The sequence below is a fragment of the Talpa europaea genome, assembly GCF_964194135.1.
Source record: "Talpa europaea genome assembly, chromosome: 14".
NCBI lineage: Eukaryota > Metazoa > Chordata > Mammalia > Eulipotyphla > Talpidae > Talpa > Talpa europaea.
The window spans coordinates 4,349,218-4,362,009 of NC_140082.1; the positions used below are offsets into that span (position 1 = coordinate 4,349,218).

General features: G+C 57.5%; 1 protein-coding gene across 2 annotated transcripts in view; it reads left to right on the top strand.

The window, feature by feature from the left end:
* The window catches only part of KDM2B (lysine demethylase 2B), a gene marked incomplete at both ends in the record, with an annotated part of 98,859 nt that overhangs the window by 38,965 nt on the left and 47,102 nt on the right, over window positions 1-12,792 (top strand). For both annotated transcript variants that reach the window (XM_084254279.1, XM_084254280.1), the window contains 3 exons: window positions 699-852; window positions 6,457-6,572; window positions 11,775-11,901. In XM_084254279.1, the coding sequence (XP_084110405.1) occupies window positions 699-852; window positions 6,457-6,572; window positions 11,775-11,901 (397 nt within the window). The remainder of the gene's footprint in view (window positions 1-698; window positions 853-6,456; window positions 6,573-11,774; window positions 11,902-12,792) is intronic.

Consider the following 12,792-nt stretch of genomic DNA (forward strand, 5'->3'; position numbering starts at 1 on the left):
ATTCTAGGTAGGAAGTCACCCTGCTTGGTTCCAGATGTTTTCCCTCTTTTTTTTTTTTTTTTTAAAGATTTATTTATTTTATTTATACAAGCACTGGGTACAGTCAGAAGGGCGGGAGGGTGAGAGAATTCACCAGAGCCAGAGCGGGGAGCAGAGCAGGCAGAAGGACTGACGTACACTGCTGAGGGGAGCAGCGGGCGGCAGGAGAGGTCTGCGCGCCATGTGGGACCCTCCCGGGTGGCCGGGGATCGAACCGGTGCTACAGAGTCTGCGGGCAGCTTCACAGCCCAGCGCTCAACTGCTGCGCCGCCCAGGAGGCCCTGTTTTCCCTCTTGTGGAGAGTGAGCGCAAGCTGGGTTTGTTTACCAGGCCGTTTTATCAAACAATGTAGGAAATTCGCCTTCCTCACCTTCCCCCACGTCCCTGACAAGCTCAGGGGAAAGAATGTTCCTTCCAGTCCAGAAAGCCTTCCACCCTGCTGTTGCTACGGGAACAGATCCCCTAAAGGCAGGAAGGGGTGCTCAGAAGTGCACAGACCCCTTGCCACCCCAGACACCCTTTGGGTGGCCCCTGGGGATAGATCCTCCCCTGTTCTCCCAGCGCCCAGGCAGGCGGGTCTGTCTCTTGGGTGATGGAGAGCCTGGAAGGCGTTACCTTGCCCCTGGTCTTCCGCTGATTTGCCTCTTTTTCCTCCCAAGATCTTTTGGCTGATCCCTCCCACCCTGCACAACTTGGCGCTGTACGAGGAGTGGGTGCTGTCGGGCAAACAGAGCGACATCTTCCTGGGAGACCGTGTAGAGCGATGTCAGAGAATTGAGCTGAAGCAGGGCTACACGTTTTTCATCCCTTCCGGTAGGTCTCGCGTGGCCTGCGTTTGGAGCTGTCCCCAGCGGTCCTCTGGGCCTCCCGGGGGGTGTAGGCCAAGTGGCTCTGGGCCTCTTGGCTGCTGGCAGCCCCTGCGAAGAGTGGGCCTTGGGCTGCAGGGAAAAGCAGCAGCGTCTCCCCTCCCTGCTAAGCTGGGTCTCCTGCCTGTGGACTAGGATTTCTGAGGGGGCGCCTAAGGCCCTCGTGCAGGGGAAAAACCCTTGTGGGACCTGCAGGGGAGTCTTGTGGGGGCGGGGAGTAGGTCTACCCTGAGGCCGGGGGAGGGGCAGGGTGCTGAGAGCCGGGCAGGGTGTTGTCAGGAAGTGGCCGCCTCCTTCCTGTGGAACCAGATGAAAAGTAATTGGGACCTTCCTCAGCTCCTGCTTTTGGAGTCTCCACTCCAAAAATAAAAGAAAACAAAAACCAAAACCACAATAAACCAAACTGAACTCCACAACTATAGCAGAGGGGTGGGAGTTGAGAACTGGACCGCGGACTTGTGGCTGGTCACTAGCTGACCTCATGGATGTGATAGATGACCAAGGAGTCGTCATGCAGCGTGGTCTTAGGCTGCATTCATGGAAGCATTTCACCCTGGAGGAAGGAGGTGACTCCCACTGTAGGGTGAGAGCTCAGGCAGGCTGCGTGTAGGAGGTTGTGTTCTTGGTCACCATACTTCAGAGACAAGTGAGTGTCACGTGAGGTGATAGGAGCTTGGGGGAGGAGTTGGGTTGTTTTACTCTAGGAAGCCACGGTGGCTGGTAATGGCAGTCAGCCAGGTTAAGGGTGATTTCCTGGAAGAAAAGATGGTACTGGCTGCTCTGATGGGTGATGAGCTCCCCGTCACTGGAGGTACGCAAGTAGTAGAGGCTAGACACGGGTAAAGAGCCTGCGGAGAATTTGCCCCTGAGTGGAAGCTTGGATCGTAGGACGGGAATGTCCTGTGAGTCCACTAAATCCGTGGGCCAGAGAAGCTGGCTCTGCTCTGGCTTAGAAAGTTGGGCTGGGGTCTGGACATTAAGCACTAGTGTGTGGAATTAAGTGAAAGGGGACAGTTGTGGTAGCTGTTCCCCCGTGGGGTGGGGCTGCACCCCTGCGTCTTCAGGAGTGTCGGCCAGGTGGAAACTTCATCACTGGGGGAATTTGGGATTTGGAGGTGGTGGGTCAGCTGGGGGTGACTGTTACCTGCCTTGGCCCTCCCTGGGCTTGGGGCGGGAGAGATTGTGGCTGGTGGGCCGTTTGGGGGTGCCTGCCCTGCTGACAGGGGATGTGGCCTGCAGGGCGGAAGAAGGCGTATCCTGACCAGCCTGCAGGGATTGCCCCTGATGAATTCAAAGGAACTCTGGATTGCTCTTGGCCTTGCTGCTGACCCTCGGGCTGGTGGCCTGGCTGGTGTCTTCCCCCTCCTGTGCCACCTCTACAAGGCACAGATGGGGGCGCTCAACTCTGGGGCCCATCCCCCCCGCCCCCCTGAGATCTGAGTGAGGACACGCTTTCTTTCAGATCTGGGAGGTTGGCTTGTTGCTCTGCCCAGGCTGGGGTGCAGGGTGTGAATTTTGGGAAGTTAAGCGAGTTGGAGGTCTTGGGAAGCAGCAGCATGGGGGGCGTTGAGTGTCGAAGGGAGTAAGAGGAGACGTGGCTCGGAGCCCAGGGAGACCCCGACAAGGACCTGGGAGTGGTGACATGCCAGGATTTGTGGGAAGTAAAAGAAAGGGACAGTTGGAACTTGTGACCTTCTCAGAGGGGGTGGGTGTGGGGGGATGGAGCATGTGACGCTCAGGCATTGATTTCATGGAGCAATGGAATGAGTAGACAAAACCCCAGAAACTAGGAGCTGCCGCAGCTCGAGACTTGGAGTCTCGCACAGGACAGACGCTAACTAAAAAGACGCAACCTGGCATCTACTGGTGTTGCCGTTTTACGGAAAGATGATTCTGACAGCAAAAAGCTGAAAGTCCTCGTTCCAGAATAAAGGGCCCTCCTTTATATGTGACGTGAAATCTCCACTATCTTCATTTGTCTCATTTTGTGTGGCCCACCCGGGCGAACTAAAGGAATGGAGTTCTGGGGCCACTGAACGTGATGGGCATCTGGGTTCCTCACTGGGTCTGGGGTCCTTGTCGGTGTCCGTACCTGCTGAGTCACGGGCAGACAGACACACCTGCGATTCCTGGCAGCCGGCTTGGTTCCGGCGGAGATGGTGCCTTGGGGAAGCAGTTCTTGGAGCATCAGAAGTAGGGAATCCAATTGTGGCTTTTCCCGCCTGCGGCCTAGGTGCTCATCTCCACAGCGTGACCTTGGCCATGAGTCCTTCCACCCCTGCTGGCTCAAGTCTCTCCATCTCCCCGTGGGAAGATTTTAAATGTAAAGTACCTTCGTGAGACTCAGTTTAACTTTTTCTTCTTGTGTCTGAGGCTGAAGGGGCTGTTGCTGACTGTGCTTCAGGGGAGGTGGTTCTTTGGGCCTCAACCCTGGGTAATCCAGGAAGACTTCCTGGGGGAGGAAGGCCATTGAAGGTGACCCAGGAATGGGGTGATCTAAAAAAGGGGCTTGGATTTGACCTCCGGAGCTGACCAGCCCTCGATGGGTGAGGCAGGAGAGAAGGGAGAGCCCAGGGCTGATACGTGCCCTTCCCTGTGGGGCCCCTTCCTTTGCAAGTCCTGGTGATGAATGAGATACTCAAGATGCTCATCCTCAAGGAGCAGCTGGAAGTCAGATCTTTTTCCCTGACCTGACCTGACCTGCACCAGTGCCCTGACCACATCAGTGAACCTGACCTCCAGCCCCCATCCGCTGCACAGCTTAGGCTGCCATATGTAATAGTAACACTAACTCAAGTTACCGAGCAGGGAACATCCCATGGCTCTTCTCATCTTCTCCGTGAGCATTCAAGGAAGAACTTCCCGCCCCATCGTTTTGTTAAAATCAGCTTCCTGCTGGCCTGCCCTTGGTCACGGTGCCGCCGGCCCAGCTCGGGCATCTGTGGATGCTGGTGAAGGAAGCAGCCGGTCTCTGGGAGATGCCCCTGAGTCCTGTGCCCCTTGGGTTTATTATCCCTGCAGCCGCCACAAAGGTGCACAAGTGAGGGCCTCTGGGTTCTGAATCTTGAGCATCTGGGTGGGGCTGAGATGGTGCCTGGTGCCCTTTGGGTTCCTGAGAACGCCCATCAGGTTTGTGGTCGTGACTGGGTCTGTGAGGAGGGTACTGCTGGGCACTGACTCGCAATGCAGGGGAGGCTGCCTGACTCCTCAGGAAGGCCTTGGCTTGGGGAGAAGCTTCCAGAACCCCTTGGTTGTCTGGTCCCTCTACTTGACACAGCACCTCTCTCTTTCTTTGCTCACACAATTGGGGTAACAGGTGTAAGTCAGGTGTGTCTGCCTGTCCACCGGGTAGGGGAGGAGGGTGCTGGCAGCCCTGGGCATCCTGTCCCCAGCCCTGGCGACGGGCGAGGCTCCTTGGATACCAGCAGGGGTTGCTCACTCGCTTGAGCTCTCGCTCTCCAAGGAAGTTCCCCCGGGGGAGGCGGCGTCTCCATTTCACATGGCAAATGGAGGCCGGGGCGGGGCCGTCAGGTGCTGAGTTGGCCCTGGGGACTGTCTGGAGCCCAGGCTGCTGGACTTGGTTCTGGGCAGGGTGTGGGTGGGTGCCAAGGCAGTGCAGGAAGAGCACCCAGGAATCCTCCCCCTTCGGGCTTCACGCCACCAGGTGCGGCCGCGGGAACTCGGGGCTCCCGGGTCCAGTCTTAGGAGACCGGGCTTTGACTAGGCAGATGGTGGTGATGTTAGTTAGGACAATACTCCGCCCGTGTTGAAACAGAGGAGCAGTTGGTGTGGAAAGTAGACTCCAGGGGTGTCTGTGCAGAAGGCGTGGCAGAAACGGAAGGTGCCCAGAAGCCTGGACAGGGCCTGCCCACCCCGCAGAGCAGCTGTCCCCGCCATGCCCGGCCAGAGGCATGGGCCCTGACAGCAGATCCCCCTCAACAGCAGATCCCGCTCGCGTCTGCTTCTGTGTGCTTGGCTAGTTTCCTGTCGCTCTCCCCGAGAACCACAGCTCTGTCCCATCTGCAGCCCCCTGCAGGGGGAGGGCCAGCAGCCGGGCGAACCTGCACAGATGCAGCTGGGCCCTCGCAGCCGCCGGCTCTCATCCCAGATGGTGGCTTTGCTCCCACCGCGCTGCCCCCTAGTCAGGGTCAGGGCTGGTGCCAGGGAAGAGTGCCCCTGCGGGGGCTGGCATGGAGGTGGGGGCGCTCTGACATTTTCCTTCCAGTCAACAAATTAGGCACGTGGACAATTTGAGAAGGGGCCCTGGATCTTGGTCCCTGTCTCCTCTCCCCTCAGCTGATACATCCCTCACGCCGAGGCTCTCTGCGTCCATCTGTCCTGGACTTTGCTTCTGTCTCTCCATTCTCTTTCTCCCAGGATCGTGGGCCTGTGCTAAGCCTTTGATGCAGCATTCAGAACAGAGGCGCTGTCACTTGCCAGCTGTGACTTCATTCAGCCAGCGACTCCATTCTTTTCGCTCGCTTCCAGCAACTGTAAATTGGAGCGGGTTATAACAGTCCCTGCCCCCTCGTGCCGAGCTGCCCGTTATGATGCCCGGAGCCGCGTGTGGCTCTGTTGAACCTTTGACACGGGGTCGGTCTGAGACGTGTCAGTTACTGTTTGAAGGGATTAGGTTGCTTTCTTTGCCCCCATCCCTCATGGGCCAAGTGGAGGTGGACGACCCGGGATCAGATTCTGATGAGTGACTTCACTTTGCTGGGCCTCAGTTTCTCTGTATATTGGGGAGATTTTATGAGAAGCGAATGAGAGAAGCCTGGGGACGCCCTTTGGCCAGTGCACTCTGGTCATCCTCATGGGGACTTTGGGTCAGGCTTTGGGTCAGAGGTTTCCACTAGGGACCAGTCGGTGAGTGCGAGCAGAGCTGGCGTGGGGTGTGGGTGGCGTGTGACTGAGACACCGCCTGCAGTTGGGCCTTGGAGGATGAGATAGCAGGAGGCAGCCTGGGGCAGAGGCCAGCCAGGCCCCTGGGTCCTGCAGCCCTGACCAAATGGCACGTCTTAGCTGAAGCCCTGTGATCCTTGTGACACTCCCGAGACAGGTGGTCACTGGGATGGCGAGGACAGACGAAGACAGATGAGCAGCCGGGGCCAGCAGCTTCCCAGCTCTCCAGACAGTGTGGGAGAGGGCAGGGCCTGCCTCTCTGTTGGCTGCTGCGGCCAGGTTCTCCCTGACATGAAGGTCCGCGAACAGTGGGGCCTGGCCTGCAGCTGCCCACTGCTAATGGGAGCTGGCCAATGGCCTACAGCGGGAGTCCTGCAGGCCAGGACCCCCTGCTTTCTGCCCCAGGTCACCCCGCACATCCTCACTCCTGGCTCTGGGTGCTCCCCTGGGCCTTTTTTTTTTTTTTTAAAAAAAGGACAGGTATAGGTTTGCTTGGAAAAGGAGAGATAAAAGCACCTGCATAGTCACAGGCGGGCAGGAAGAGCTGACTCTTGCCAGTGCAGAACCTTCTGTGCCTGCCTGCCGGCTGTCATAAGTGGGGGAACCCCCAGGGCCTGGGCGCTGAACCTCTTTGCCCTCCCCACGCCAGGTTGGATCCATGCCGTCTATACCCCCGTCGACTCTCTGGTGTTCGGCGGAAACATCCTGCACAGTTTCAACGTGCCCATGCAGCTGCGCATCTACGAGATCGAGGACAGAACCCGGGTAAGGCGCCTCCTTCCCCCCCAGGCCAGCCAGGCTGGTCTCTGCTGCTCCGGTTGTATGGACAAGTCTTCCCAGGCGTCGCTCCCACTCTCTGCCTCAGGCCAGGCCTCAGTCCTGGTTCTGCAGGGCAGGGCTGCCCGTGGAAGCCCCACCCAGAGCTCCCGGGAGTTTCTGTTCACCTCCAGCTGGTGGCAGCCAAAACCCCCGTGAAGGGGAAGTGTCTTTTGAGAAAGCACCATTAGCGTGAGCTGCGGGATCCTCTTGCTGCTTCTCACGCAGAGCCAGGGATGCCAGGGTGTGGGGGGATTCCGTTGTTGCTGGGGTGTGGGGGAGGCTGCTGCTTGGAACGGTCTGATCTTGCCATGCATCCCCGGGGACCCCAAGTGGGTTGTGGAGCCTCAAGGAAGCCAGAGTCTGGGTCTTCCCGGGCACGGCCTCTGAGCTCTGTCTCAGGGTCCACTTGGCAGGGGTCCCTGATTCCCCTTGATGGTGGGGGTACTGCCTTCTCGGGCTTTCCCCCAACCCCCACACCCCAGGACCAGACCCCAGGCTGATGTGTGTTCCCCGAAGAGGAACAGCCACCTCCTTCCTTGCGGGAACGTGATCCAGAGCCCCCAGAGAGGGGCACCGGGGCAGAAAGGGCACTTTTCTTCCTCTTTTCTCTCAGCTTTCTTTTCTCTTTTTGAGATCTATGTCACATGCTATTAAATTCGTTATTTCAAGTGCCTGGTTCAGTGGCAGTTGACACATTCACCGTGTTGTGTGACCAGCGCCTCTGTCTAACCTCAGGACATTTTCATCACCCCAAAAAGAAACCCCATCCCCACTAGCGGTGACGCCCCTTCTCCCCTCCTGCAGGCCCTGGAAACCATCGAGCTGCTTTCTGTTTCAGTGGCTTTGTCTGTTTCTGCGACGGTTTGTGTCCCTAAGCGCGTGGTGTGGCCTTTGTGGGCCTTCCGGTGGGGCAGGGGTGAGGGCTTCGTCCCTTCTTATGCCTGAATTGCCCCCGCTGGACCCTCTCGCCTCTTCCTGACTTTGTCCTGGAGATGGCTTTTTTGCCCCAGAAAGGTGTTGCTGTGCCCAGACCCTAAGAAAGGTCTTGGCCTTGGTCTACATGGGTGGAATCAGCCACCCAGTGCATATCTGACGTTTGGAACAGTCAAGGAGCCCCGTCCAGGTTCCCGGACACCACTTTGACCCTCATTCAGCCGTGTTCAGGTCAAGTGTGCTGGGGCTGTTTGCTGCCTGCGGTGCCCGGTCTGCAGGGACCGGTCTCTGGATGGACGTCCTCACCCCTCGTCTCTGTCACCCATCCACCCATGTGCCTTTTCCGGCCTGATAGATGTTGCCCCTGAGTGTTCAGGACCAAGTGGGTGCACATGGTCACCTCACAGTCGTCTGGGTCAAGTGCCGTCTGGGACTCCGGCCAGCTGTTCTTGGCCTTGAAGAATGGGCCCGCTTGTTTGTAAGCAGACTAGGAGGAGCTGTGGGGTGAAAAGGAGAAGTCCGGAGGGAGGCGTCAGGCCCACGACTTTCCAGGCAGTTCCTGAAAGTTGACTTAGGCTGGGATTTCCAAGGCTTAAGCCATGGGAATCGGGAGCTCAAATCTCAGCGGATTGTGGCCACGATGTTCTGCTAGGAGCCCGGCTCCCCACTCCCCTTGGTGGGTGGAGGGTAATGGAGCAGAACCGAGAGGTCCACTGAGCCCCGGGAATATGGCGCCTGCATTGAGATGAGCCGGGCGGGGCCCCTCCCCCAGCCCCTCTGCCCCTGTCCTGGGCGCGGACATCCCATCTGGTTTCCCCTGCAGCAGGTTGTGGGGGGGGGGGGGGGCTGGTGGGCAGGCTGGCCTGGACCCAGCAGCAGGCTGTTTAATCTGCTTTGATTTCTGGTCTTTGGAGAGGGCTTGGCGACAAGGCCCAATTGTTTATGTCTTAGGAGCCAAGGCAGACAAAAGATGCTGGGGAGAGAGCTCGGGAAGCCAGATAAAACGCCAGAGCTCCTTGTCAGCTCAGTACAGCTTAATTCTTTACAACCCGTGGGCTTTCTTAAGGCAATGGCCGTTTAAAAATACTTTTTCAACAGTCCTAAAACATGACTTTGCTTAGGAACCAAATGCAGGGGGTGGGACAGAGGAAACCATTCATCTCTAGACCCCCTGCTGTGGGTCTGTCTTTGAAAAGCAATTTGCCTTTGTGGCCCAAGGTGGGGTCCCCCCCTCCTCCAGACCAGGGGGACCTGGAGGTTCTTCTAGCTTAGGAAGCTGGGGTCTTGTTCTCACGACTTTAATTTCTGTGGACTGGATGACAAGTGATTTTACCCCGTTGTCCTGGGAGGGGAGCAGGAAGCAGACACTCAGGGTTTGTGGGTGCCCGTGCCCCTCTCTCGGTGCAGGTTAAATCTTGCACCTCTTATTTTCAAGATGCACAGGGGCTGGAAGAACTGCCCGAAGAATGGCCGTGTCGCCTCTTTGTTATTGGAAGATGATGCTTCAGCAGCGCTCGCTGCCTCATTCATTAACTCTGGTTAGGGTGACAAGGGCTAGGGCCGATCCAGCCAACGCAGGCCGCTCATTAAACTGCCGTCTCTCTTTATCTCCCCCCGCCCCATGGCTCTAGTGAAAGCAGCCTTCCCGGGAAAGGTAATGCCAGCAAGCCCCATTTCCGCTCAGCAAGTGAATCTGTTTGGAAATTGCAAATACTTTCCCTTCCTCTCACCTTTTCCCCTCCCATTGGATTTTTCCCCTCCCATTGCCTTTTTTTTTTTTTTTTCCAGGAGAAGAAACAAATTTTAAGATACTTCCACCCACCCTCCTTTTTTCATTTTTCAAGTCCTTGAGACCTGGGAGTTTTAGAGGCACTGAGACTCTTTGGTTCTGATTCCTAAGGTCCTTCGTTCGAGATGCCTTGGGCCGCTGAAGGGGCCCTGACAGGTGCCACTCCGGTGCGTTAGGATGGCAGCCCTGGAGGCCGGCTGTCGGGCCCGGTGCCCCCACAGGGGCTGCCATGCTTTCTGATGGCCCTGCCTGTGGTTTTGGACGGATGTCGGTGAACAGCTCAGTTTGGTGAGGCTCCGAATTTGTCCACAAATAATGTTGAGCGGTCAATCGTGTGTTTAATGTCCCCAGGCATGTGGCTGAGACCTTTTGAAGGCGAAGGGTGGAAGGCGACAACCCGTTTGTAAGTCAATTCTTTGCCAGTTTTGTTTCCTGAGGTGCTCTCTTGGAAAAAAAAAAAGAAAATTCAAAACAAGCCAACCGACCTGAATTCCTTCATCAGCCTTTGTTTTCACCCAGCTGGTTTCCCTTGGGTTCAGCAACAGCGAGGGGAGACATCGTTTTCCTCTCCCAAAATAAAGTACCCCCAAATTTTTTTCCCCTCTCATCTAGAAACACTCTCAAGCGTCGGGTGCCCAGCAATGCAGAGCACCTAAGACAATACCCCAAAATTTGAAAAGTCAGAACTCCACTTGAGTTTTTCTGATCGAGTCCAAAGTCAGGAGATATCAGTAGGGGCCAGGGCAGGGGCCTCCTGTGCTTGGCCTTCTCTTAGGTGTGGGCCATTTGTTTAAAAACTCATTGGCCTCGCTCTAGAGTGGGGGTGGGGCTGAGACCCCCAAACCTGACCCCTCAGGAGGTTGGGTTCTGCTTCAAACTGAACAGCCCCTCTCCTTTTTAAAGTCCAGAGGGCACTATCTAGTGACTGAAAAAGGTGAATTCCATCTCAGCCCAAATTGGGGTTCTCGTGAAAGTAGCTGGAGCCAAGGAAACCACTAGATGATGACCCCACCCCATGCATCCCCCAAGGAGCTCAAAAGCATGCGGCAGCCAGGCTCCCATCCCCAAGCATCCCATCCACCAGAGGCAGGGAGACCAGCTAGAGGAGTGATGCCCCCAAAGTGCAGAAGGGTCTCAATGCTGGAAACCAAGTCAGCAGGGCCTGGGCAGAGGGGGAGCCAGGAGCCGTACTCTGAGGACAGAGTTGGGGCCTTTTCCATCGGGCATTTGGAGAGAGGCAGGAAAACAGTACTTGGGGCGGTGGTAGCACCTCGCTCTCCTTGCATTAGCCTTGGTCCTGATGTCGATGCAGCTGTATCAGCAAAAGCGGGAGAGTGTGCTTGTTCATCTTCTGGCTTCCTGAGTTCCTGGGGGATCAGAGAGGTGATAAGTGGCCTCTGATCCCTGCAGAGGTCCTTTGAGGCAGATGCGCCATGGCAGGAGGGCAGGGTTGCAGGCTGGGCGTGAGTGTGGACATGCCAAACCCACGTGGAGCCGCTGCAGGAGGGGCCCAGTGGTGGGAGATGCTTCTCCCTTTCTTCTTCCTCCCTTTCCCACTCGGTGCAATTTCCGGAAGGCTCGTCCTTGTAGGGTCCTCACAGATATCTCCTTCTTACACTGTCTTCTGTGTAGACCCCGGCTGCCACCCAGGGGACCCTCCTTGGGCCCCTGCCTTCTGACAGTTCTGATGCACGAAGTTCTTTACACCTGAACTAGCTCCCCTCCAAGCAGTGGCCCACAGGGGATCTACATCTGGACTCCCGCCCCAGACCTGGCTGCGTGTCCGCCAGTGTCAGAGTGGCCCCTGGTCTCATCAGGAACTGCTGTTGGAGGGAATCTGCTGAGCATGCATGTGGTTAACGGGGAGGAGCTGGAGGCGGCCCCTCTGAAGCCCCGCCCCTGGGGAGGACAGGCCACGCCCCTGTGTGCTCAATCGGGGCCTGGTGTGGCCTCCCTCCCCGAGGCCAGGAGAGGCCGGGCAGGCTTGTCAGGAAATGGCTGAGGTGTGGGGCTTGATTTTTGATCTCCAGGGGGCAGGACGGGGTAGCAGATTCTGTGCAGGACTGTTTGAGCCACACAGTGAAGCGAGGCTCAGGGCGACTGGTGTCCCCAGGTACCTACATGTCTGTCAGCAGGGCAGGGCAGGGGACAGCTCTTTCTTCCGCATCTCACAGAAGCACCCAGCAGACCCCCAGCGGGCCCAGATCAGGGAGCTTTCCACCCCCCTGCCTCCTCACTCGTGCATGCTGCTGGTATCTTGGCCTCTCCTGCCTCCGCTGCAGCCCACCACCCGTCTTCCCCTTGCATCCTTTGTGTTCTGAGATGATGGAGTTAGTTCCCACCCCGGGATACCCCCACCTCCCCTGCAAGTCTCCTTCCTTACCCCTTGGCCCTCCAGAAACTGACCCCCGGGTTTTTGCTTCCAGGTGCAGCCCAAATTCCGTTACCCCTTCTACTATGAGATGTGCTGGTATGTCTTGGAGCGGTACGTGTACTGTGTGACCCAGCGGTCCTACCTCACTCAGGAGTACCAGAGAGAGTCGATGCTTATTGGTGAGTGAAGCGTGGGCGACTGACCACCTCCCGGGAGCAGCTGGGCCGGGATCGCTGTTTTTCAAGCGGGGTCTTGGAGAGTCTTGAGTTCCAGAAGTCTTTGGAACCGGAGTGTCAGGCAGAAGCCTAGCTGTCTTGTCAGAGGGTGACACCCTTGTCAGCTTCCCACGTGGAACGGGAAATCGTGAATCAGTGGGCACAGTGGTGGCTGCTTGTGGGTGACTGTGCAGATGTGGGGAGGGGCCGGTCCGGCTCGGCGTCTGTAATAGGCTCCCCCGGCACCGCCTCCTGCGTGGCACCGGCTGACAGCCCCTTTTCCAGTCACTCTGGGGGCAGGTGGTTGTCTGCATGGGAGCAGGCCCCTGAGAAACAGCCAGTCCCCCAAATCCCAGACCAGCTGTGAGCAGCGGGAGGGGTGGCCGGGGCTGGAGACGCAGGCTTGGCAGGGCTTGGCAGGGCGGTGGGTGGTTCTGACAGAGGCAGGGAGAGCTCACAGCTGCAGCTGCGCCTGCCCCACCGCCAGCATTTAAAGGGACATCATCCTTGAATCTTGACTCACGGTCACCCCCGAAGCTGCTGTCACTGATCGGCGGCCCCGAAAGCAGCGATTGTAGAAAGGAAGCACCTCGTTCCCCTCCTCCTCTGAGCTGCCCCTGCTGAGGGCTTTCCCTGGCTCCTCGTTAGCGGGTAGAAATGTGCCCTCGGCTGTCCCTTTGGGATCTGTGTGATCTCTCGTGATCTCCAGCTTTAGAATTTCCACCCCCCAAACTTCCTCTTTTCTTGACTCCCTCAGTGATTTTTGGATGGGGCATAGGTGGGGAAAAATGTCTCTGCCGGGTTGTTGCTGGAAAGTGTGCCTTTGCCTCTGGGGAAATTCAGGTCTGTCTGGGA